At 35.7% G+C, this 24378-nt stretch overlaps 1 protein-coding gene and 1 long non-coding RNA gene across 4 annotated transcripts in view; one reads left to right on the forward strand and one right to left on the reverse strand.

Moving 5' to 3' along the window:
• Positions 1-24378, forward strand: part of DLC1 (DLC1 Rho GTPase activating protein) — a 517566-nt gene that overhangs the window by 87191 nt on the left and 405997 nt on the right. The window contains exons 1-2 of one of the 3 annotated variants that reach the window (XM_051832520.3): positions 6585-7582; positions 20393-21537. In XM_051832520.3, the coding sequence (XP_051688480.3) occupies positions 20500-21537 (1038 nt within the window). In that variant the 5' untranslated portion in view covers positions 6585-7582; positions 20393-20499. Of the gene's footprint in view, positions 1-6584; positions 7583-8015; positions 8465-20392; positions 21538-24378 lie in introns of those variants that run through there. The other 2 variants (XM_008274052.5, XM_070068489.2) reach the window with 2 other exon arrangements.
• Positions 473-10096, reverse strand: LOC138848495 (uncharacterized). Its single transcript, XR_011386331.2, has 2 exons — positions 9754-10096; positions 473-1038 (listed from the first exon to the last, which is right to left on the reverse strand). It is a non-coding gene; the product is annotated as an uncharacterized LOC138848495 (long non-coding RNA).

A 24378-nucleotide genomic window follows, 5' to 3' on the forward strand; every position in this document is an offset into this window, starting at 1 on the left:
CCAGCCAAGACCTGCCTTTCAAACTTGAATTAATGCATCCAATGGCCTCTTTAATATTTCTTTAACAGACATCTAAAATCCAACTTTTCCAAAACTGAAATTCGGATCCCTACCACACAAAACTTGTTTCAGCTCCAGGTTCCTCTTTATTAGTTGATGGCAGTTTCAACCTTCAGTTTCTCATGAAGCCTTTGATTCCTCTATTCTTCTTCTATAGCAAATTCAGTTCCTCTGGAAATACTCATGGCATGAAATACAACAGTAACAGCAAAAGGATCAAATCTGGCCTTTTGCAGTACCTCCATTAGAGCAACCATCATTCATCTCTTACCTGGATTACCATGGTGGCCTCCTAACTTGTCTCCTTGCTTTGACTGTTAATTCCTCCTTATTTTTATGCAAGCCAGAGTAACCCTGTTAAAATGTAAAGTAAACCATGCCACTTGTCAGTCAGTCCAAACTCAGAAACTGCAAAAGCAAAAAGGACTTTATTTGGGTCTTAAGAATTACATTTCAGGAGAAACAGATACATACAGCTTTGATTCAGTATTCTGAGGAAGACAGAAAAAAATGCAATCTTGAATGCTAACAAGGAACAGAGGCAATGTGATAGATAGAAGATAACAAATACGATATATAAACAGAATGGAAATGTCCATAAAACAAGGGTCCAACAACCTCTTGCTATTCATCTGGGCAAAATGTGATCAAAGGGTGGAGGTAAATAAAGTTCACATTCCGGGCAGCAGCTGGAATCATGCATAAGTGGTGTTTCCTAATGGCTTCCCAAATGCATTTTGAGAGGTTCTTTCAATGTTGCTTTCATCCTAATTTTCCACTAATTTCCATGCACTCCTTTGTGCAAAATCTCGTAAGGGTTCCACTTTTCAACTGAGTCAGAACCAAAGTAACTATAAGGCTTTTACGTCAGCTGCTCCTCTTCTGAGTTTACCTTCTAGTTCTCTCTCCTTCCATTCCTGGCACAGTGATTCCCTCGCAATTCCTTCAATTCGCAGCCTTTATGCTTCTTAGGGGATCCTAGTCCAAAGGACAAGCAACAAGCTTCATCAGACTTTAAGAACATATGGTCTCTAGTGTCTGCACCAATATATTCATTTGTGATAAACCTAAATATAACATTTTTTACCATTTGCTATATTAATTTTCAAAACAATTTCAAATTTACCAAGATATGCTCTTCATAGAAGTTACAGGACTCTGATAGCCTTCCGTGAAGAGAAGCAATGAACACAATATTCCAATAAGCATGTATAATTGATTTTGGAGAGGTAATGTGATATTGATACTTAAATTATATTGATATTTTAATGAATAATGTGATATTCATGTAAAATCAAATATAAGTGTGTTTTTATATTATAAAAATTTTTATAATAATTTTTATATTAATAAAAATTTAAAACCAGAAAAATAGATACAAAATATGTATGTGTGTTCCTTTAACACATACTTCTGCCAGGAACATACTTGGAACTTGAACTATCTGTTAAATCTATCTGGAACTTTGTGATCACAAATATCCATATGGTCATCTCCCTCACTATTTTTTAAATCATTACTGAAAAGTTACATTCTTAGTGAAGTCTACCCTGATGCCACTTGTTTAATTTTATTAACATGATCACCCCTCACTCTTCTCTCACCATACTCTTAACAACTCTCTACGTTTTCTGTTTTCTCTAGAAATTATCCATGTACGAGACTATTGGCTCATTTATTATGCTTATTGTTGGTTACCAATCCCTGCCTTCCATTTAAGCTCCATGAAGGCAAAATTCTTACAGAACTTGGTTGTGTTTAATGTTGCACCCCAAGTGCTTTGAACAGTGCCACAGATATAGTAAACAAATAAATTGTATTTGAATGTGTGGATCAATACTAAGAATGTTCATTTGGTATAAATCTGTGGATTTCAAATGGTTTCATTTCAAAGGGAAATTATAAACATATTTTGATATTTTAATAGAAATTAAAACATAGTTCTTCAAGTTCTCAAATTTTTATTCGAAAGCTCACAACTCTCATCCCTCCCATCAACAAGGGAAGGCTGAGAATATTGTTCTGCACTCCACAGCAGAGTATAGCATAAGAGCCAGGTTGAATAATTCTCAAAGGGCAGATTTAACGAGGGCAGAGATTTAATTGAACCAGAGATGTTGCCATGGAGAAGGGATATCAGCACTATTTGAGGAGTTTAGAGATGAACAGTTCCACCTCTTTTCTTAGAAGAGAAGCGAGTACAGAGTAGAATGGGTAGCCCCATTTGGGGCTGGAGAGAATGTGGAATCCAAGCCAGACACAAAAAGAGAAATTTTTTTTAATACCTAAAAATATAGGAAGAGTTTTTGGCCAAGGGAAAAAAAATTCAGACAATACCAAGGTAAAATTAAACAAGGGTGACTGGAGAGTGGCATATGGCTTAAGTTAAGGCACTTAGCTCAAGTTCTCACATTGAACCAATCTTTGCATGACACAGGAAGAGTCTGGCTGACCTTTCTAAACAAAGCCTTGCATGGCTTGGAATCTTCCTGCTTCTGAGGAAATCCTAACTGTTGGACAGCCAAGGAGACTCACCAGCTTCTTCTTCTTTTCTTTTCTTTCTTTCTTTTTTTTTTTTAAGATTTATTTATTTGAAAGTCAGAGTAACACAGAGAAAAGAAGAGGCAGAGAGAGAAAGAGAGGTCTTCCATTTGCTGGTTCACTCCCCAGTTGGCCACAATGGCCAGAGCTGTGCTGATCCAAAGCCAGGAGCCAGGAGCCTCTTCTGGGTCTCCCAAGTGGGTACAGGGGCCCAAGGACATGAGCCATCTTCCACTGCTTTCCCAGGCCACAGCAGAGAGCTGGTTCAGAAGTGGAACAGCCAGGATTAGAACTAGGGCCCAATGGGATGCCAGCACTGCAGGCGGCAGCCCTACCCACTACGCCACAGTTCTGGCCCCCCATCAGCTTCTAAAAGCATATATACTTTAGTGTTTATATCATAAACATATTATAATACTGTGTAATCCAGTATATGTAATAGATGCGTATAACTATTTGCTATATTTTTTCAAAGCAATTATAAATTTATCAAGATGATTTTTCATTTGTATTCTTTTTTTAAGATTTATTTTATTCATTTGAAAGGCGGAGAGGTAGAAGCAAAGAAAGAGAGAGAGATCTATCTTCCATCTGCTGATTCATTACCCAGATGCTCCTAAGGGCCAGGGCTGAGTCAGGTGAAAACCAGGAGCCAGTAGCCTCTTATGAGTCTTCCACGTGGCCTTCACTGCTTTCCCAGGTGCATTAGCAGGGAGCTGGATCAGAAGTGGAACAACCGGGTCTCAACTGGCGCCTATTTGGGCTGCTAGTGCTGCAGGCAGTAGCCTTACCTGCTGTGCCACAGTGCCAGCCCCTCATTTATATTCTTAGATAACAATTATTTTAAAGGATGGGAGAAGTGAACATAATATTCCAAGAAGTATATATCATTGGTTTTGGAGAGCTAATATGATTTTGCTACTTTTGTTAACATAAAATATATAAGTGTGTTCCTTTAGTAATTCTTCCAGATGAGTACCAGATGATTAGCAAATTGGAGTGTTAAAATTCTGACAAACTTGATCAGAAAACTATTAAGGCAATGAAGATTATTAAACTACAAAGTTGTATGTTTTGATTTCTGCATGGGCATTTATGTAAAATGACATCATTTGAAGAAAGTATATCTAAAAGTTAATGAAAAATTATCCAGAAATTCTGTCAAACAACTTATTTTTTGTTACTTTGACACACACAAATATGTTACTTGAGTAAATTATAAGCGAAATTGTTAGAGATTTTTGGAGGATTAATTTTCATGAACAAAATATTCCTACATTTGTTACACTAACTGCACACATATGAACAGTTCTAAAGTATATTACAGGCATTTATTCTGTATATATTAAATTCAAATTCACTGCTATTATGAATCTATTCACAAAAATGAAAAATGAAAAATTTCCCCTTATCACAAATGTTGAATGGGTACTGAATTAATATTTGCTACTCAATTCATTAAAGAACAAAATAGTACTTTTCAAAGGATAGATCTTTCTAGAGTAAAAGGATTATTAGACTACATCAGAGTCATTGAACAATTCTGTAAAAGAAGTCCAGATTCAAATTTCCTGAAAATGACAGAAGAGTGACTGTAGAAACTATCATAGCTATTGTTTATTTAGTTAATAATACATGGGAAGGCAGTGGATCTTCAAAATAATGTTTAGTTCTACTGTTCTTTTTTGTCCACAAAAATACATAATTATTCTACCAATATAATTATTCCAAACTTACACCTTTAACTAGGAGTTTGACTCATATATAGATATGTCAATAATATATACATTGATAAAGAGACCATTCAAAACAGCAATTTAAAGATCAAAGAAGACAACTGTTTAAGTGCTAAAAATAGCAAACAATGACTGACACCAGCCATCAATGGACAAGCTTTACATGGACTAGTTTCTCTAGTTTTGAAAAGTCTTAGTTACAGAGGCTAAAACTAAACCATACCTGGGTTAAGTAATTTGTAGTATCACAGTGTTTAATTTTAAAGCCAGACTCCTATCTTTCAAGTCTTTAACTGCCTCTAAGCCATATTTTATCAGTTGATTTAGTGTAGAGCAATAGACAAACATTTAGGGACTAAGCTATTTAAATAGCTGCCTCTCAAAAATGAAAGGGACAAGTATTTTGAACCCTTTCTATGTTCTTGACATGATTTTAAATATTTAGAAAATAATCTCAATATTACTCTTTATATTCATATTTGATTAGACCTGTGTGACAAAACATGAGAGTACATCATATACTTCATGGAAAATGGAATTAAAAGATACATTTAATTGATGCAAAAATTGAAAATTGCAGTTTTTTCATAATATACATTTTCTGCTAACTTTCTAAAGATTCATTATATCCATAGACTTAAGAAGTTTTTGCATCAAAATAAATTTATTTTTAAATTCTGTTTTCCACAAATATGTTGGAGTGCCCTTACAAGTTTTATAATTTGTTTGGAGTCAGGAAACTGAGGATGAGAAATAAATAAGTGATTGAAGATTTAGGAAGTAATGTTTCTAATACAGAAGAAAACATGCATAACATCTTATTTATCTAGAGAAGAGCATGTTAAGGAAAAAATCTAATCATGGTGCCTGGATATCTAAGAAGGCATTTTGTAAATGGGTGTAAACAGGTCTTTGTTTCTTCAGGCCCAGGTCAACAGAAACAAAGCCAAATTATGATGACCAGGTGACATGTGAATTTATGGTTTTCACAAGGAGATTTGAGCTATGAAAAATTAGTAAGGTGCCAATATAATATAGATCAGCCACTCTACCAGAAGAGCTAGTGCAGAGACAGAGATAAAACCAAAGATATACAAATTATTTTAGGAAAGAGGCTATATCAGTTCTCATTCCTTTCTGCTCCAGTGTTTGCTTTAGAAAAATAAATGTAAATATTTGTGTATATAAATTTAATCCTGGTTTCCAATCTGTGAGTTATGTGAAATTATCTCTATTTTTAAAGAGAATTCTGAGACTCAGAATTTAAGAAGTCATCCTATTTTCACACAGTAATTCACTGCAAGTTAAAGGAGGCAGTTTGTAGAGAAAAACAAGTCAGACATATATATAACTTGAGAGTTAGAAGACATGGCTTTCCAATATGAAGTTGGGCATTTTCCATCTTTTAACTGTGAGAAAATTGCTCCCTAATACTTAAAAAATACGAAGTTTAGGAAGACTAAAATGGTCATGGTGTGATGGGAAGTGCTGTGAATGTGAATTTACATACTGTTTAAAGAAGTTAATAAATAATAGACTTCCTTCTTGGTGTATGTTCATGGTTAAATTAATGGACATGTAGGCATTTAGCATAAAGACTAAGACACTCAGTTCCCACATTAGAGTACCCGGATTTGATTCCCTGCTCTAACTCCTTACTCCAGCTTCCCATTCGTGAAGGCCCTGGGAGGCAGTGAAGATGAGCCAAGTAATGGGATTCCTGCCACTCACCTAGGAGATCTGGACTGTTCTGTCTCCCATATCCAGCCATTGGGGGTGGCATTTGAGGAGTGAACCAGCAGATGGGAGCGCTCTTCTGTCTATAGCTCTCTTCCCTCCTTTCTCTGTCTCTGTCTCTGTCTGTCTCTGTATCTGTGTGTGTGTGTGTGTCTGCCTCAAAAATAAATAAAAACTAATAAGGAATCTGAATGTTCATTTTTAAATCAGTAAAGTTTGTATCTAAACTTCTAAAAAATTCTTCCTCCATATGTTTTCCTTGAATATTTTTTATCTTCAGACTCAAGCATAGAACTTGTATTTTTAGATGCTTTTAACTATCTAGTATGACGATAAATAGTAACAATTGGGAGTCTTCAAAAAGTTCATGGAAAATGCATCTTATAAAGACTATCCATGGGTATCAACATTTTTGCATCAAATCAAAAATTTTCATTTTCATTTTCCATGAACAGTTTGAAATTCCCTGTACAACATCATACTTCCTTGAGTCATCACCAACCCCGTATTGTCAAAGAACACTAACAGAGACAGTCAAGTAAGTATCTGCCAGTCTTTATAAAGCTTAGAGTCGACTGAGAATAAAAGAGAGAAATGAAAACTACTTGCAATTTCAGAGAACAGGATAGATCATAGGGCAAACAGGATTGATATTTCTTGTACTCCTTTCTATGATGCTCTTTATCACATTGGAATTGGAATTAGTTGTAATGCCTCCCACTATTGAGAAACTCTAAAAATTTGCAACGAACATGCAGACCCAAGAATTAGAGTAATTTGATCACTAATTGCTGAGAAAAATGCTATGTCAGAAGAGCAATAGAACTCATGGATTGTAAATAAAGTAAAGGGAGGCATTGCTGAGCAATTTCAACCATACAAGATAATTAAACTCAGAGATGCTGTTTCCTGCTTCTCTGGTATAAACAATGAGGCCACTCCACTGGCCTCCGCATAACCTGGATATCCCAAGGCCACATCCCTCTTCTTTCTTTCCACTTTCCCTAAGGAGAATTCTGCATCATAAAGGAATGAGAATCAGTGTAACCTCTTTCCTGAAATGACTCACGCTTCCTCTGTATTTGTATTTGTGACATCTTATTATAAAGGGAAGCTAACATCTATTATTAATTGATGCACTAATTAAAGCCATACTTGCAGTTTCCATTAGCTTATTCCCTAAATTCTCCAGAGTTAGCTGTCTGGTTTTAATCAAAACCAAATGGTAGTCCAAGTTCCCAGGCTGGAGCAGCTAAGAGGAAGTCCTTCAGTGGAGGCACAAGAAAGCAGAAAAGATAAACAGATGAGAGTTCACAAAATTTGTGTCGGATGAAGGATGCAGACACTGTGAATTGCTTTGGAGAAATTATTCAGGGACTGTGTTGCACTAGATGGAAGCAGTTGCAAGTAAGTGTTCAATGTCAGCAAGACTCTAATATGATCAAGATGGAGTCTGCCTTCTGCTTTTCCAGCCCTGGATTTGTGTGACTGGAGGATTCTGACCAGAGGTAATGCCGCATATGTCATAACCCAAACTACTTGAATTCTGTGAAAGATAGTTGGATTTGCAGAGGTCTTGAAAAAAATATTATATTTACTGGATTCTTGGGATTTTATATGCAGATTTTCTTGGGCACAGAATGTAATATTGCAGCATTGAGAACTTTAAAGGACGTCACAGAAAGACCTTAAAAACGTGGAAGAATTGTGCCATTAAAAACTCTCATTCATCCTGCTCTCTTGAAAGATCTTTTTAGACGAGAGCTAACAAGAGTATTTTGACTAAACTGTGGATATACATTTAATATAGTGGAAAGGTTGTGGACAGGCACAGCACTGTTTTCCTTCTCTCTCTCTCTCTCTCTGTGTGTGTGTGTGTGTGTGTGTGTGTGTGTTTCTCATAAGCAGTATGGGATAGAAAAAGCTGTAGGACTTTATGACTCTCCAGCTAATCACCTCAAGAGCTTTGACAAACTCATTCCAGTTCTGCGTAAAATCAGAACTCCTAAAACGCCCAGGCGGCTCTGCTCTCCCCCCTCCCTCCCTCATGCAGTCTTTCTCACATGCACACTCCTCAGAGGCAGGAAATACTTTCCAGGCAATCTGGGCCTGGTTGTGGAGGCCCCTTTCGCAAAACATCAGTCTGAATTTAGTAGACAGAAGTCACCAGGAACGCCTTGACAGGATCCTGCTTTAGCTAAGGCTCCCTCCAGCTGCGGAGGGTGTTTTTGTTAGAATCACACACTGCGTGCAACTGCTTAGAATAGAGCCATGATCTCAACCACGAAATGTGAACTTATATTTTGGAGAAACTCTCGGAGACGGACTTCTTTCCTAGCCTGAGTGTTGAACAGTGTCACGCCTTGGTGTTACAGCTCCCCGTTGTCTAGGTAAGACACTCTGGACTATCTTTCTGCTTTGAGGTAATCTTTGAAGAGACAGAAAGACTGAGTTAAATGTTAGCATCTTGCACCGAATTGGAGACTTCCTAGGTTTTACTGCTAAGCCATGAGATTCGAGGTGGAAAATGTTTAGTAAGTAGAAAACTGTGACTTAAGTTCTCTAGCAGTGTGAATTCTAAAATAGGCTCCCTATAGGATTTACTCTATTTTTCATAAAGTATGATTCTATGTTGATCTCTTTTAACCTTAACTTATTTATTCATCAGTCTCTAAGACCTGTTTTTCTACTACATGATATAAAATGAAGCAAATACATTTTTTTCACGCATAAGTATGTGAAGTGTAAATGAATTACTTCCCCATCCCTATACTTCTTTGGCCAGCAAGGAGAGTAAACAGCATTAGAGTGACTCTTTCTTAATAATGAATCTGCAAAATATTTTGTGTCTCATTTGACAGTAGGAAGTTTGAATGCCTTAATTTTTGCTTAAATCAGTTTCAATCACACATCAAGCTGGTAATGTACAGCTTAGAAGTTTCATTTAAAAGAAAGTAAACATGAAATTTCAGAAATGATTTCTTCCCTAATACTTAATATGAGTTTCAGAAATTTAAACATTAGAATTGGATTCATTTATGTTAATTTTTCTAGACTAACTATTTAGGTCCTATTTTATGCAAATATTTTGAATAATTGAAGCAAATCTCAATGAAAGTGACACTCATTATTGCTATTTTAAGACAGCCAGAAATCACCACAATCATGTGAAAACTAATTATGTGTCTACACTTCATGTAATCATAAAATCACCTTTCCACTAGACTACAGTCTTCTTAAGATATCTTAAATGTTTCAATGTGCAACATAGCTGGTGAGAAAATTAATGATGACTGAAACAGCTTGGACTTATAATGTACAACTTAAGTTATATTTTAATACTTAAAATGAAATTCATTATTTAATCAAAATAACATGAAATGAGATGTAAAGGGAGCAAATATTTGTGGCTGTTTCCAAACCTATTAAATGAATCTAAAATACAGAAACTGAAAAACGAATAGCTATTTTGACAGTTTGACAATGAGAAATCAAGTGTATTCTTCATAAGCTTTTCTATAGTATACACAGACCATTAGCATTAAGTTCTATGTGATAATAACTTCTGTTGATAAATTTTAACTATTCACCTGAAATTTAAGTTATGTTAAAACTTTTTAAATATGAGGAAAAGAATATTTAACTTTTAAAGCATGTTAAAGATAAAGTACTAACTTACTCAATTATGATCTAACAAAATCCCTGAAGAGAGTCTCAGGAGCGGAAAGAAAGTAAGAGATCACCTCTTCCAACACTGCCCTTGCCAACAAGGAAGCTGAGAAATGGCACTCAAAGGTGACCTGTCCAAGGTCATGCTGCTGGCCAGGGGAGATGACATTGGAATCACAGGACCTGATTCATAACTGAGATATCTTTATAGCATTTCATCTTGCTCTCAAATGCTAATTATTCATGGTGAAATTTGAACATGTCCAGGGCCAGCATTATTAGGATAATGGGTTAAGCTGCCACCTGCAATGCCAGCATCCCATATGGGCTCTGGTTCAAGGGCTGGCTGTTCCACTTCCTATCCAGATCCCAGCTAATATGCGTGTGAAAGCAGCAGAAGGTGAAGTGCTTCGGCCCCTGACCCACATGGGAGACCCGGATGAAGCTCCTGGCTTCAGCCTGGCCCAGCCCTGGCCGGTGCAGCCATTTGGTGAGCCAACCAGCAGATGGAGAACCTCTCTTTATGTGTCTTCTGCCCCCATAACTCTGACTTTCAAACAAATAAATAAATCTTAAAAAAGAAAGTATGAACACGTCCTACACAAAGTTACTTTGCAGGAAAAAAAATGGGCGTTCTTTAAAAAAATTAAAATTGTCACCCGTGCTATTAATGGGAAAATGTGATTTTAAAAGAAGAATCAAATTTTCTAAATGATGCCATTTTCTCAAATACAAAAGTTTTCTGGTGAAGATTTAATATGGCTTCAACAAACACTTTATAAGAAGTAACTTATTTTGTGATGGTTTGGTAACATTTCATGTTTATGCCAAGAAAATCAACCCATATGCTAATAATTATATAAATTTTAAACTGATGTTTCTTCTAAAAATAGGCCTAGAAACGAGTTTATCTAATTCATGTCCTTGTATTCAAATACATAATAATGAAACTATCCCAAACCATCACTTTCAGCAGTGATTTTGCAACCTCCCATTCGAATTGATTTAAGAGTGTCATACTTCCAGATCTTTCATTTATCTAATCTAAATCTCTACTGCTGTTGCCTATTTCAAGTTCTATGTGTTTTTTAGAGATACATGGACTTAGTTTTAAAGGAAGTTAAGCAGAATAAAGTTGAAGTGTAAACTTGGAGATCCAGTTCTAAAAAGAGATTAGTAGTTTTGATTTAGTGGTTTATAGAGTATGTAAGTGAAGTTGAAAAGATTAAACAGGGAAGCAGATGCCAAAACCTGAAAGGCAGTGTGAACAATCACGCATGTGAACTTGGTAATTAATTGAGATATGGGTAGAAAAAAAAAATCCCAAGTGGAGCTATTTGTTTATGTGAGTCAGTTGTTTTGCCTTGGTCTGAAGTAACAAGATGTTTAACCAAACAGTTCAAATAATCCAAAGACAAAATCAGTCCTATGAATGGAAATGAAACAGAGAGAGAGTATGAAGGTCAAAGACAAGCTCAGAAATTGAAGTACTGTTTGTTATTGTTTCCAGCAATTAGCAAAATGCCTACCATGTCAGGAATTGTCAACACTTGTTGGTCAATAAAGTTTGTGGAATGAATGAGAGGGAGGGGGAAAAGAAAGAAAAGCCAGGATTGAAGTGTGCTAATATGTGGGAGTTGAATTTTCCTGTTTTCCAGGGTAGAATAACAATGTTTAAAGGTGAAGGAAAATATATGGTTGACAAGAGGTATCAAAGCCTGAGGCCAGAGATTAACAACCCTCTCATTAGATAACATTATGAATTCATTAGGAATCAAAATCATGATTCTCCAAATGTAGCTTGAAACTAAGACCAGTGAGAGGAGAGCACTTTCCACAATATAAATTGGGTGGAGTACTGAACAAATTATGGCAGCCAGAAAACTGGCCCTGATTTCAGCTTTGCACTTGATGCTCTGATTTGATTCATGGTATTTCACATTTTTGTCTAATGACTTGTCTATATTGAACTAATATGGGTATGTGAGGGAGAGTTCTGGCTCAAACTCAGCCATAGATTCTGTAGCTAAGATCACTGAAAAACTAACTGAATCATTGCCATTATATCGACACTGTCATCATCATCATCATCATCATCATCATCATCACATCACTTAGCATCTAGTGAGTGTTTGCAATGTGCCAAGGACTACATGTGTTATTGGCTCATTATTATTATTGTGTTAACTCATTATTTTCCCCTCAACATTTTTTTTTGTATTCTAGTTGTAGATGTGAAAAAAAAATCAAAACTCAAATCAGCATAAAAAACCTGGTTATTTAACAGAAATCTTGATTTCACAAAACAAAGGAGGTGATAATCCCTGCCCAGCAATAGATGTTTGACACTGAGTTAGTTGTTAAATTCTGCCAAAATTACTTCCTGTAAAAACAGCACCATGATGGTACTTTTTGTAGAGGGTATTTCTGAGTATATTAATAAAGGAGATAGTATAAGTAACACACTAAACACAGTACCTAGCCCATAAGAAATGGTTAATAAATGGAAGCCTTTTTTTACTATTACTATTGTCATGATCTTCAAAAGTTTCTAATGCATGAATACTATTTAGGTAATACAGAAAAGTACCCTGTGATAAAAACAATTCCAAATGTATGGAGGTAGATGACAAAATAAGATGAATTACAGATATAAAGCACAGGAGACAAAAGTTGATATCAGAAATACTGAGCTCTGAAGGATACTGAGTTAACAGAAGTAGTTAAGTTCTCAATAATTTTTTATTCTTGATTTCAGTGAAAGTTGTGCTTATGGAATGATTCACAGTTGTCACCTTGCTATCACAGCACCTGTGTTAATGTGGCTGTATCTCCTGTTTACCCTTCGTGATTACTGTGTCTATGGTTAGACTGTTCCTAGAAATGATAACAAAGCTAAAAATAGATGGTCCACTTAAAGCAAAGTCACATCTCACTATGATGATGATAAAGTGTTATAATACATGTCCCTCATTGAACAGAGTATCTTTTTATAATGAGGCAAACCTGCTTTGCCATCAAAAGGAGGGGGGCAAATCCCAAACCTTTAATATAAAATTTAACTTTAAACTACTTCCCATTGCATGAAAAATGTCAAATAAAACAAGTTTACAAGTTCAGAGAGAAGGCAATGCTTTTCTTTGTGTATAAGGGATTCTGCTGAAAAGAGATGCATGGTGAAAGAAAAAAAAAACAAAGAAAGGAAAGGGAAGGGGAAGGGGGAAGAAAGGGAGGGAGGGAGGGAGGGAGGGAGGGAGGGAGGAAGAGAGGAAGGAAGGAAAAGGAACGAAAGAAAAAGGAAGAAAGACCAATGTCAGTCATTACTTATTAATTTATTTGCACAACTCATCTGACTTACACTGCAATTCCAAACTCCCTATGTGCTTTGCACAGAAAAAAATTTCTATTGAGAAGATTGTATATTAAAAAAAAAAAACCTTGGAAACCCAAAGAAATGCAGATGTTTAGAAATTACTGCTTCCATGAAGCAATACTGTCCCTCATGGCTATGTTAATTCAGGGATCCTTGGAAATCAAATATCCCCATAAAGATTTTAGTAACAGAAGGAAAATATCATGAATGTTCCAAGGTTTCCTCAAGTGACACACGGGTTGCTTAATAAAACGTAAGAGAATCTGCGAAGCTGGCAGACCTGACCTATGAAGTGGGTGGTAAGTCAAACACTGCCAGTATCTAGGCTCCTCCCTATAAGAAAATTAGATCCTACTGGAAGCTACATTAAGTAGTAGGAACCTAGAAGTAAAAATAGGGCACCACTGAAATAATACCTTACAATTTTGCAACTTCCTGCTATTTTCTGATGTGCAGACTTTTAGCAGATTGAAAGAGCTAATTTTCAAATTTGCCTCATTCCTGGAGTAATTCTGAGAACTAAGAATGAGAAAAAGTTTTCCAAGCTCAGTTAAAACTCAAAGATGTGCATAAAATACATTAACTTTAAAGAAACATTTTTGAGTTAGGTGCCTACTTCATTTTTTTGTGTAAAGATAAAAAATTATGGAACCTCGATGTGTCTCTCAGAAAAAGTGATATATTAACTTAACCCACTGACTTGCTTTGTTATAGATGGTTTGTTTTGTAATTTACCAGAGTTTTTGATGATTTCCAGACAGCTTAAAGACATGGAAGCTATTTTATAAATAATATTTTAATTTCCTTAAGCAATTTACCAATGAAGAATCTTAACAGGAGTGCATGTTTTACACTAACAATTCATGAACCATAATGAGCAGATTCCAACACTAGACAAAGTAAGTAAAAGTAGATGGATAATGATTTTTGTGACAGAATAAAAGACAGATTGCTACTAAATACAGGAAATCCACATGAAATCATAGGGGTCTAAATTCTTGCATCATGTTATTAAAGATTTCTGTTTCCTATTGCCTAATTCTTACTCCTTTTGAATTTGGATTAGATGGCATGAGTATTTTAAAGAAAAAACACTAGTTGTGTTTTGCTAAAAGTTGACTGTCTTAATTACACTCATAGCAATGCTTTTCAAAAAAGTATTATTTTTGTTATTTGTTTATATATAAGAAAAATAATATTTCCCTAGGCTTTCTTCCTTCTCCTAAGTGCCTTACATGAGTCACTTCAGTTGGACAATGAACAGCATTTCTCTACATTTTATCATTGAGTTGAGTGTCAGTGGGAATAAACCCAAATGTGTACATTTTCATTTGCTAATTTATTCTTTTGATACATTCATCAATAAAATGATTTTCATTTTGGCTTCCACAAATGCCTCTTGTAATTAATCTGCCCTCTAACGGGTGCACACATTAGGCTGCAGTAATGTGTGTATCTAGTTGTTGCTTGTCTATTCCAATTGTCCATTTCAACATGTGTCTGGGGACATGTGCTTTGTGCCATAAACTTCTATTCAGACATTTTAGAAAGACTGGGTAGGAGGACTATCAAGAATCCTTATCTTGGATTTCAAGAATTCCCAGAAAGGTTTTGGAGAAGGAAACACCCAGGAAGCTCCAGAAAACTGATCTGATATTGATGACCCAAGCTAAATATCCAAACTGACATCTTCACTTTGCTCAGGATATGATGCTGATCTCTCTGTAATGGTGAGAGGGTGGTGTGATGAGTGGAGAAGGAGCAATGGTAATAGTTTGTATCATCAAGTATATTGTAGAGGACCTACAGTCATATTTGTGCGCAAATCAATCTTCCATTATTTTTAAAGATTTATTTATTTATTTATTTATTTGAAAGAGCAACTAGAGAGAGAGAGACAGAGAGAGACAGAGACAGAGAAACACACAGAGGAAAATTCTTCCAACTGATGATTCACTCCTCAAATGCCTACAAAAACCAGGTCTGGGCAAAGTCAAAGCCATGAATCAGGAACTCCGTCTCGGTCTCCCAGGAGTGGTGGGGGCCCACATACTTGAACCATCTTCTTGCTGACTTCTTAGGCACATTAGCAGGAAGCTGAATCAGAAGTGGAGTAGCTAAGGCTCGAACTGACACTCTGATATGGGATAACAGTGTCCCAAGTGGCAATGTTAACCCCATTGTGTCACAATCCTGGCCTCTCAGCTCAGTCTTAAAATTATTTCCCTGGAATATATTAATTAGATTGTAATATAATCCCCTATATTATATTAATTACATTTATTACTATTTAATGTGATTTCTGGGATTCAGACCTAAGACTTTTTTTCTATCTTAAGAAAACACACAAAATCATAACAAATTATTTTCAGCTATTTTTTCTGATACTCAACTTCCATACTTCTAAATAATATTATGGTATTAGATTATAGTTTCAACATTATATATTAACTTCCAACTACCCAAAATGAGGAGCTACACCTCTGAAACTATTCAATCAGTCATCCCTGGACCCACCCAGCACAAAACCCTATGCTGTAAAAATAGCTGTTTCATAAATTTGCTTAAGTCTGAATTAACTGTATTATTTAGACAACATAAAAAATTTCACACCTTAGCCAGGTAGTATACTGTGATTATATCTCTTTTCTTATAAAACTGCTTTTCCTGGACTTGATCACTGGTTTCCTGGGTTTTCTCTATAACTATTACTAATTCTTCCATCTAAATTTTACAAAATTACCATAAAATTTCTCTCAGTGGAATAGCATATATTTGTATAATCTATATTTACATTTTTATCCCTTAGAGATATCACTCATAGAGAACCTTAGGATTTATGCTAAATCTACTACCCAAATATCCTAGAAATTCTGGTCCCTGGTCATTTGGTTTGAATTCCTGGCTTCCTTATTGTCATGTCTTTCTCACTTAGTTCATTTAGTCTTTCATTCTCTCATTTGAATGGAATTATGTTTCCAATAACTTTGAGAGTCAGAAAAACAAAATTGCATATATACTTACATGTAATTATTGTACATACACACATGACTTTAAATTTTTATTAATACAAAGAAAACAGATTTTACGCATTCCATAGTTACAGTTCCAAGAAAACAACCATATTTCCCTTACAACCCTGCTTCACCTCAATTTCGCTCCCTCCCCCTCCTCTATTCATCAGTTTTTGCTAGGATATAATTTTTTTTTTTTTTATCTTTTATTTAATGAATATAAATTTCCAAAGTACGACTCATGGGTTACAATGGCTTCCCCCCCCATACCGTCCCTCCCACCAACAACCCTCCCCTTTCCCACTCCCTCTCCCCTTCCATTCACATCAAGATTCATTTTCGATTATCTTAATATACAGAAGATCAGCTTAGTATACAGCTAGGATATAATTTTAATCCCCTCTTATTCACAGGCTTAATTTGCTACTAATCATAATAATCCATGAGTAACAAGTAGGGAGATCACAGTTCCACAGGAGTGTAGACAAGGCCTAAAACAGCAATTATATCACAAAGTGTCCATTTCATTCCCATACATTTTTTATTCTATATTAGCTGCCACATATAAGAGAAAGCATGTGATATTTGTCTTTTTGGGACTGGCTTATTTAAGCATAATAGTTTCCAGATGTATCCATTTTGTGCGAAAGACAGGACTTCATTATTTTTTATGGCTGAGTAGTATTCCACAGTGTATGTATCCCACATTTTCTTTATCCAGTTATCAGTTGATGGACATTGCAGCTGATTCTGTATCTTAGCTATTGATATTATTTTAAGTTAGACATAATTTCCCATAAGAACTTTGAGGCATTTTTGATCAACATCTTACTTCCACTGTCACTGTGAAGTAATGTGATGCCATTCTGTTTGACAATTCCTCCTTTTTTTCCTCTGGTAACATTCAGGATCATTTCCTTGCCTCTTAAGTTCTGAAACTTGATAATGGTGTTGCTTGATGTGATCTATTTTTCTTTCTTGTACTACTACATACTCCATAGGTTCTTTTTCATTAAAAAATCTGGGTCATTCAATCCTGGGACATTTTCTGAAATTTATTTTCTTTGAAAGTTCCTCTCAATTTTCTCTGAAATGTTCTTGAAAAGTGTGTTTCCCCTCCAAAATAGTTAATAAGTTTTCCAGTTGTAAGTAATTCTCTTGAGTTTATTATTGCCTCTGCTATCTTTCCCAAAGAAGTGATTCCAGAATATTAAGAGTCTAAAGCCAGAAATAAAGAAAAACTACTTCCATCTCACAGGGAACTCTACCTCAAATCCCATTTAACTTGCATGTTGCTGATGCAGGATATTTAACACAGAAACCCTAATTCAGGGATTTCCACCTCTGGGATGCTCTGATTGATGTGTATACCAGTTCCCAAACCACTCACTGATAGGCTGGGAGGGAAGAGAGGGAAACCAAGAAGGAGGGAGAGAGGAAGGGAGGAAGGGAGGGAAGGAGGGAAGGAGAGAAGGAGGGAAGGAAGGGTGGAAGGAAAGGTAGAAGGAAGGGAGGGAAAAAAACTGATGATCCCCTCCTTGGTGTACATTTCACAAATATTTTCCAGAATCTCTGCATACTAAGAAGTGCATACAATCTGTTGTAACATTAATACAGTGGTGTTGAATACCTGCATTTAGAAATGAAAAATCACCGTGGAAAGTCACTTCATAAAATCAATACCCTGGGATGACCTATACTTTTCCAGATCTTCCATGAAAATCCTCAGCAGCTGAGCTCATTCAGAATGAAACTGCATGAAAAGGATTACAAAAGAAATTTAACAGAAATTTGCAAAACAAGTACTCAGGAGTTTGAAATGTAATTTTAAATAAAGCAGTCTGGAGGAATACTCATAGCGAGAGTCGGGTCTTTTATAAAAACTCTTCTATCTTACATGACATATTCCAACCAATTCAGATGAATTAGAATATTGGGCCAGTATGCAATTGAGAATAATCTAATGCTTCTATGGATTAATATTCTGTTCAGCCTTTAAATCATGGAAGTATAAATCTTACCAATGGAAATTTAAATAAAAAGTATAGTTGAAAATCTTGTGGAGGTGAATTTTTGAAAAATGTATTTATTAGACCGCAGGATATGGAATGGGGTCTCAAAATTAATGATGAGTGATGTCCGTAATGATAATTAGAAAATTTTGTGTCTTAAAAATAAAGACAGCATACATTCACAGGAATGATTTGGAAATGTCTGAAGAACTTACATCAGAAAATGAGGATAGAAAGAGTAATGATGTGTTGAATCTAATTTACAATCTCTCTTTTCAGTTAGGTCATCTCAGAGCTTGTTGAACTATCTTCTTTTGGTGTGATGGGAATAATTATCTACTTGTTAAAAATGAGTGAAATAAGTTAATTAATACTAGCATGGCTCTTAAGGGAAAAACTTTTGTGGAATCTGTCCCAAGGAGTTAATAAAACTATATTTCTCCTTAGTAAAAGAAATGAAGCCAGAATTCAGGCTCAACTTAAACATAAATGTGGCTTAGGAATGACAGAGTAATACCACTTGGCATTTCTTAAGTTAGCCTGCTTTTTCTACACTGGATAAAAATAAAGAAAAGAAAGCATCTAAAACAGAACCGCCCTATTACAACCCAAATTTGCCCATGAAAGCAGAAATTTTCTGGCCTGAATCAATGCGTTTTTTCCCTTTTCCGTAGCCTCCCACACTATAATGACTTATGCATGGAATTCAGAGACTTTATATTTTCTTTTGAGTGCAAAGTGAATGCCAACATGGAAAATGTGAATGCTGACCATTTTCAAAGATGGCCACAGGCCTTTGAAGGAACCAAATAGTATCCAGAAAGATCTTTGGTCAGGATATGGCACCAAAATTCTAGTACCTTCCTTAACTTCAACCAGTCTTTACAGGGTGGGAATATTCACCTTTTGGATATATGCTTAGTCAGAATAGCTTGAAATTGTGTGTCGGGGGGGGGCGGGGTGCAGAGTCCTTTCTATAAACTGAAGTGACCCAAAACCAGCACAGCAATTAATCTTGTTTATGGCTAGTCAGTAATCCAGCCCCTGTTATGTGCTGACAGTTCTGCATGGAGTAAAAAATTAAAAATGTCTGCTCTTGAATGGCATTTTTCTTCTAAAGTCCAGTAACTTAGTTTCATTGTGGAACAACTTTTGGGTTAGTCAGTTTTATAAGTTGAATTTACATTGGTACAATTTAACTAAGGGTTTGAACGATTAAAGGCAAGAAAAGATGGATACCTGGAATGCATTTCTATTCTGAGCTTATCTTATGCATGACTCTGATGTTTACTTAAATTTTTATAGCTGAATTCTAACAGAAAGATACAAACTAAACTCCTTAAATGCCAAAGAGAATGATACTCAAATTTCCAGAATAGTCCCAATTGTCTTATCAAGCTCACATCTTCTTTGTGGTTTCCTAGCATTCCTGTGTGAGGGGTTTAGAGTTTACACATACTAAAGATATGTAAAGGCAAAGGATGAAGGAATAACCTCATCTGTCCATGGAGATATAAAAGTGTTTTCGCTGCCGGGGCCTGAGACAGAATAAGAGGCTAGTTTGAATCTGAGCTTTCTAAATGTATGATATTGAGCAAGTCATTTAATTTCTCTAACTTCAACAATACTAGCTTGCTGTCTAGCAGAGGCAATAATAGGATGTGTAAATAGATGTATTTCTCCTAAAGCATTGTAAATGGTGTGTGTGATACTTTCTTATTCATAAATTATGTGTTAAGATGAACTGAACTGAATTATTCCATGTTTCTTAATCACTCCCTGGAGTAAATACATCCCGGTCATTTGAGATTGATATTAGTCCTTTCACACACTAATACATTACATATGCTGTCACTGTGGCTCAAGTTATGCATGAGCAGCTCCCTGGTGGCCTTCAGTGCAATTCAAACCAAATAGCAAATCGATTTCTTAAACAACTTGTATTCACAAAAGTAAATCAGGAAAACATGCAAGCTACAGCAATAAATTTCTTCCAGTAATTTTTGTTAAGTATTGAATCTAAATATCTTCTTAATGGCATTTTAAATTTGACCAAAATTATTAAATGTAAATTTTTCTCTTAATACTAGGCTGCTTCTTTAAAAATAGTACTATTAAAGGTATTCAACAGAGGCTTTGTAACTTCTCTTACCTCTACTTTCATAGTGCAGATTAAATACTGTCTTTTCAAAGATGTGTTTGGACTTTAGAAATGTATTTCTAACTATATATTTTTAAAATTTTTAATAGGTGATGAAATGACAAAACTCACTCTCTACTTCGATCCATGAATTTGAAACAATCTTTCACCAAGTTCAGTCTCTTTTAGGCTCATATGGAATGTATCTCTCTGTCTGATGTTAAACTATGATGACATGTCTGTAGCTATCAGAAAAAGAAGCTGGGAAGAACATGTGACCCAATGGATGGGACAGCCTCTGAATTCTGATGATTGTAACACAACATGTCATCATGGACTAGTAGCTGATAGATTGCAGGCAAGTATGGAAAAAGATGCAACTCTAAATGTGGACCTCAAAGAGAAGTGTGTTTCACTACCGGACTGCTGTCATGGTTCAGAGCTGAGAGATTTTCCTGGGAGACCAATGGGTCACGTTTCAAAGGAGGTGGGTGAAAATGACAGCCCCGAAGGAGAAGATCCATTTCTCTCTCTGGAGGCCAGCACAGAAACATTAGTGCATGTTTCTGATGAGGACACCAATTCTGATCTATCACTGACCGATGATAAGATTTTAACTACCCAAGGGCATAAAACATCAGACCAACATAGCATTGAAGGAGCAGGCTCCTTGGTAAAGACATTGCCTATCATGGAAAATAACCAAGATTTTTATACTTCCTGGAGAATGGCTGGCAAAGCTGATTTAGCACTGGTAGAAGAAAGTGGAGAGAGGAAAGTTGTTGACATTATAAGTAAAAGCCTGGAGCTTTGTAATGATATAAGCTTACATGAAATTCAAGATGCACCCAAAGTAAATACATTAGATTCTTTGAATGTGAAAGTTATTGTGCCTGAGAAGCAACTGCTTAATTCTGCTGTAATTGCTCAGCAACGAAGAAAACCTGATTTCCCTAAAGATGAAAATGAAAGAAACACCTGCAATGTAGGTCACAATGAGTTCTTGGCTATTCCTTGCACAGACAGAGAGCCTCCATTATCAAAAGCAGATTTTGGAAGCTGCCTTCCACAGCCTCCTTTCTGCGCCAGTGGAATGTCAACTGAAAATGGCCTGGAAAAGAGTGGTTTCTCAGAATATCAAAACAGAAGTCCTCCAAAGGTCAACGCAGAAGATGGCATGCAGTGTTTACACTTACAGGAGCCTCTGGCCACCCAGGAACCCACAGATAGCCAAGTCAGACTTCGCAAGAGAAAGGTAAGCTGCATGCAGATTATCTGCCTTCTGAAATTGTGGACCTATCCTTGTTGTCATCACTTACTCTTTTACTTGGATTAAAGTGATATGTAGAGGTTTCTTTTGCCCTGTAACATGACTGCATAATTCACAAATTATCTGTTTGATGAAACCATCAAAATATGTAAAAATTAAAATATGATAATTGATCCACTATACCAATAACATTTATAATGGTTTTCAAACATTGTATTGTGGAATTGTGTTGAAGAAAGAAGGTTGATATCATTCTCACTGAAACTGAATAGTCACCACTCATTCATAATTCTGTAGTTCAAGACTATCTGAAGAATGATAGCTAATTTTGAAAAAGAAAGTTGTTTAGGGCCTATTCCTTTTTTCCTCCAAAAAGTAAATTTTATCCTAATAAATGTGGTATAAATCACATGTTAAAAATAACCCCTTTATGTACATGAAGACAACAGTACTCCCTCTCCCAAAATGTGCTGATGTCATTTTAATGATACCTTGGCAGTTCATTGTCCACAGTATATCATGGTCTCCATTCCTTGCCACAACTTTTCTTTAACTCTTGACCCAAAAAATGCCTATAACTGAAGTTATTTTTCTATGTCAAGGTCCCTTTGACAAATTCTGGAGATGCCATCATCCCCTAAGAAATTCCCAAGTGACAGAAGCAAGGGCTAGAATGAGGTTACATGAATCATGGCTTGACTAGCAAACTCCTGGCCAAAACTTGTCTTATCTTTATGATTTTCCCCAAATTCTTCCAACATTATAGTGCTCTATAATTCTGATATAAATCCAAGCACAATTTCTTCTCCTATAAATCCCATATAGCCATTGGCATTGAAGAAGCCCTGCAGATTGTACATTTTTATGCAACAATTAAAACACTTCCTTGAGCTTCTCTTGATATAATGTTAGTGCATAATTGCAATTCTTTCAACAAAGCTAATGTTGTTAATTTTCTTCCACTGGGGCTATCTATCTACAATAAAAGAAGTCCTGGACTCTCTTTGTGTTGAAGAAATCTGGTTTCCATAAACTGGTTTTGATTACAAACTAGATCAGTAACATGACATGAAGTTAGTATAAGTGAAGTCAAGGACTTAGGGCAAAATTCAGTGTACTCAGACTGTATGCCGTACAAGCATTTCACACTTCTGGAAAACTCTCCCTTCCTTGCATGAATTGTATAAAAACATTAATACTCCATAAAGTTGTTATGATTAAAATGTTCAGGTCATTAATTTCCTAAAATTTCCATGTATCCTATCAAATCTGTTGGAGAGAATGCAATAATGACATAAGAAAGCATTAACTGACCTATGACATGGCTTCCCTAAAGTAAGACAAATTTTTCCCAACTGCCGACAGAAACATTAAACATTCCCAAAACATATGCTCACCACTTGGACATTTATATCAATACTAAGAATGCTGGAAAGAATTTGCTCTTGGACATGTCACTTTAGCATGGTTGCATTTTGAGAGCTATAATTATAGCTCATTTACAAGTTCTAACTTAAATAATTCTATTTTAAGCATTTCATCATGCTAAAATGTTGTGGCATTGTCTGGTGGAATATTTACTTTGATTCTACAACCCATTTAGGATGCCTTGTAATGAATAAAAATGCAAATTTTAAGATCAAATTTTACTGTGGAAAAGTATAGTTATGAGAGAAGCGCCTAGAATTAAGATGTGTAGAATTTTTTGTTTTTGTTTTTTTTTGGGGTGTTGAATGAGTGTTAAAATATCTTTAAGTTGGCTATTAGCCATTTAAGAACTTTACCAAGAGATATAATAGAACATATATATATATAAAGATATATACAAAGATGTTCATCATTGTATCATGTTACTGCAAAGGAGGAGACAGCCTATTTCCATCTGAAAAGAATGTATTTAGTTATGGATCCATTTGTGAATAGCTATGCCGTCTTTGACAAGATGGAATGGGATCCATGTACACTAGCTGTAAAAAATATGCATGATGCAGTGTATATGGGGGAAAAACAGTAACAGACCAATATGCATAGCACACTCAAGCCTCACATGACAAAGTGTTTATGTACATATAGAAATTAATAAAAATATAGACAGGAGTAGAAACCTCTTTATAATACTGAATAAGAATATGCAAAATCCTGACCAAAATGCACAAAATTGTTAACAGAAGTTACTTTGATTTTTTGCAATTAAGAAAGTAAAAGAGGATTTTCACTTGCCACCCTACATAATCTTTGAAAAAGATGAAGCCGACGCTGCGGCTCAATAGGCTAATCCTCTGCCTTGCGGTGCCGGCACAGCGGGTTCTAGTCCTGGTCGGGGCGCCGGATTCTGTCCCGGTTGCCCTCTTCCAGACCAGCTCTCTGCTGTGGCCTGGGAGTGCAGTGGAGGATGGCCCAAGTGCTTGGGCCCTGCACCCATGGGAGACCAGGAGAAGTACCTGGCTCCTGCCTTCGGATCAGCGCGGTGTGCCGGCCACAGCAGCCATTGGAGGGTGAACCAGCGGCAAAAGAAGACCTTTCTCTCTGTCTCTCTCTCTCTCTCACTGTCCACTCTGCCTGAAAAAAAAAAAAAAAAAAAAAAAAAAAAAAAAAAAAAAAAGATGATAAAATTATAGGTGAAATGAATACAATGAACAGAAGCACAAAAGTAAAGTAAAATTAGATAAGTAAACTCTTTGGAACATTTTTTGCATTGCACAAAAATTTTTATAATATTATCACTTTTATAAAATGAACAAAGATTTATATAGATATATAGATAGTCTTTCAAAATATCAAGAAACTTGATTTCAAATGTTTGTGCTACTGGTTTAAAATAGATAA

Source organism: Oryctolagus cuniculus, chromosome 2, assembly GCF_051225735.1.
Source record: "Oryctolagus cuniculus isolate XC-2025 breed Fujian yellow rabbit chromosome 2, ASM5122573v1, whole genome shotgun sequence".
NCBI lineage: Eukaryota > Metazoa > Chordata > Mammalia > Lagomorpha > Leporidae > Oryctolagus > Oryctolagus cuniculus.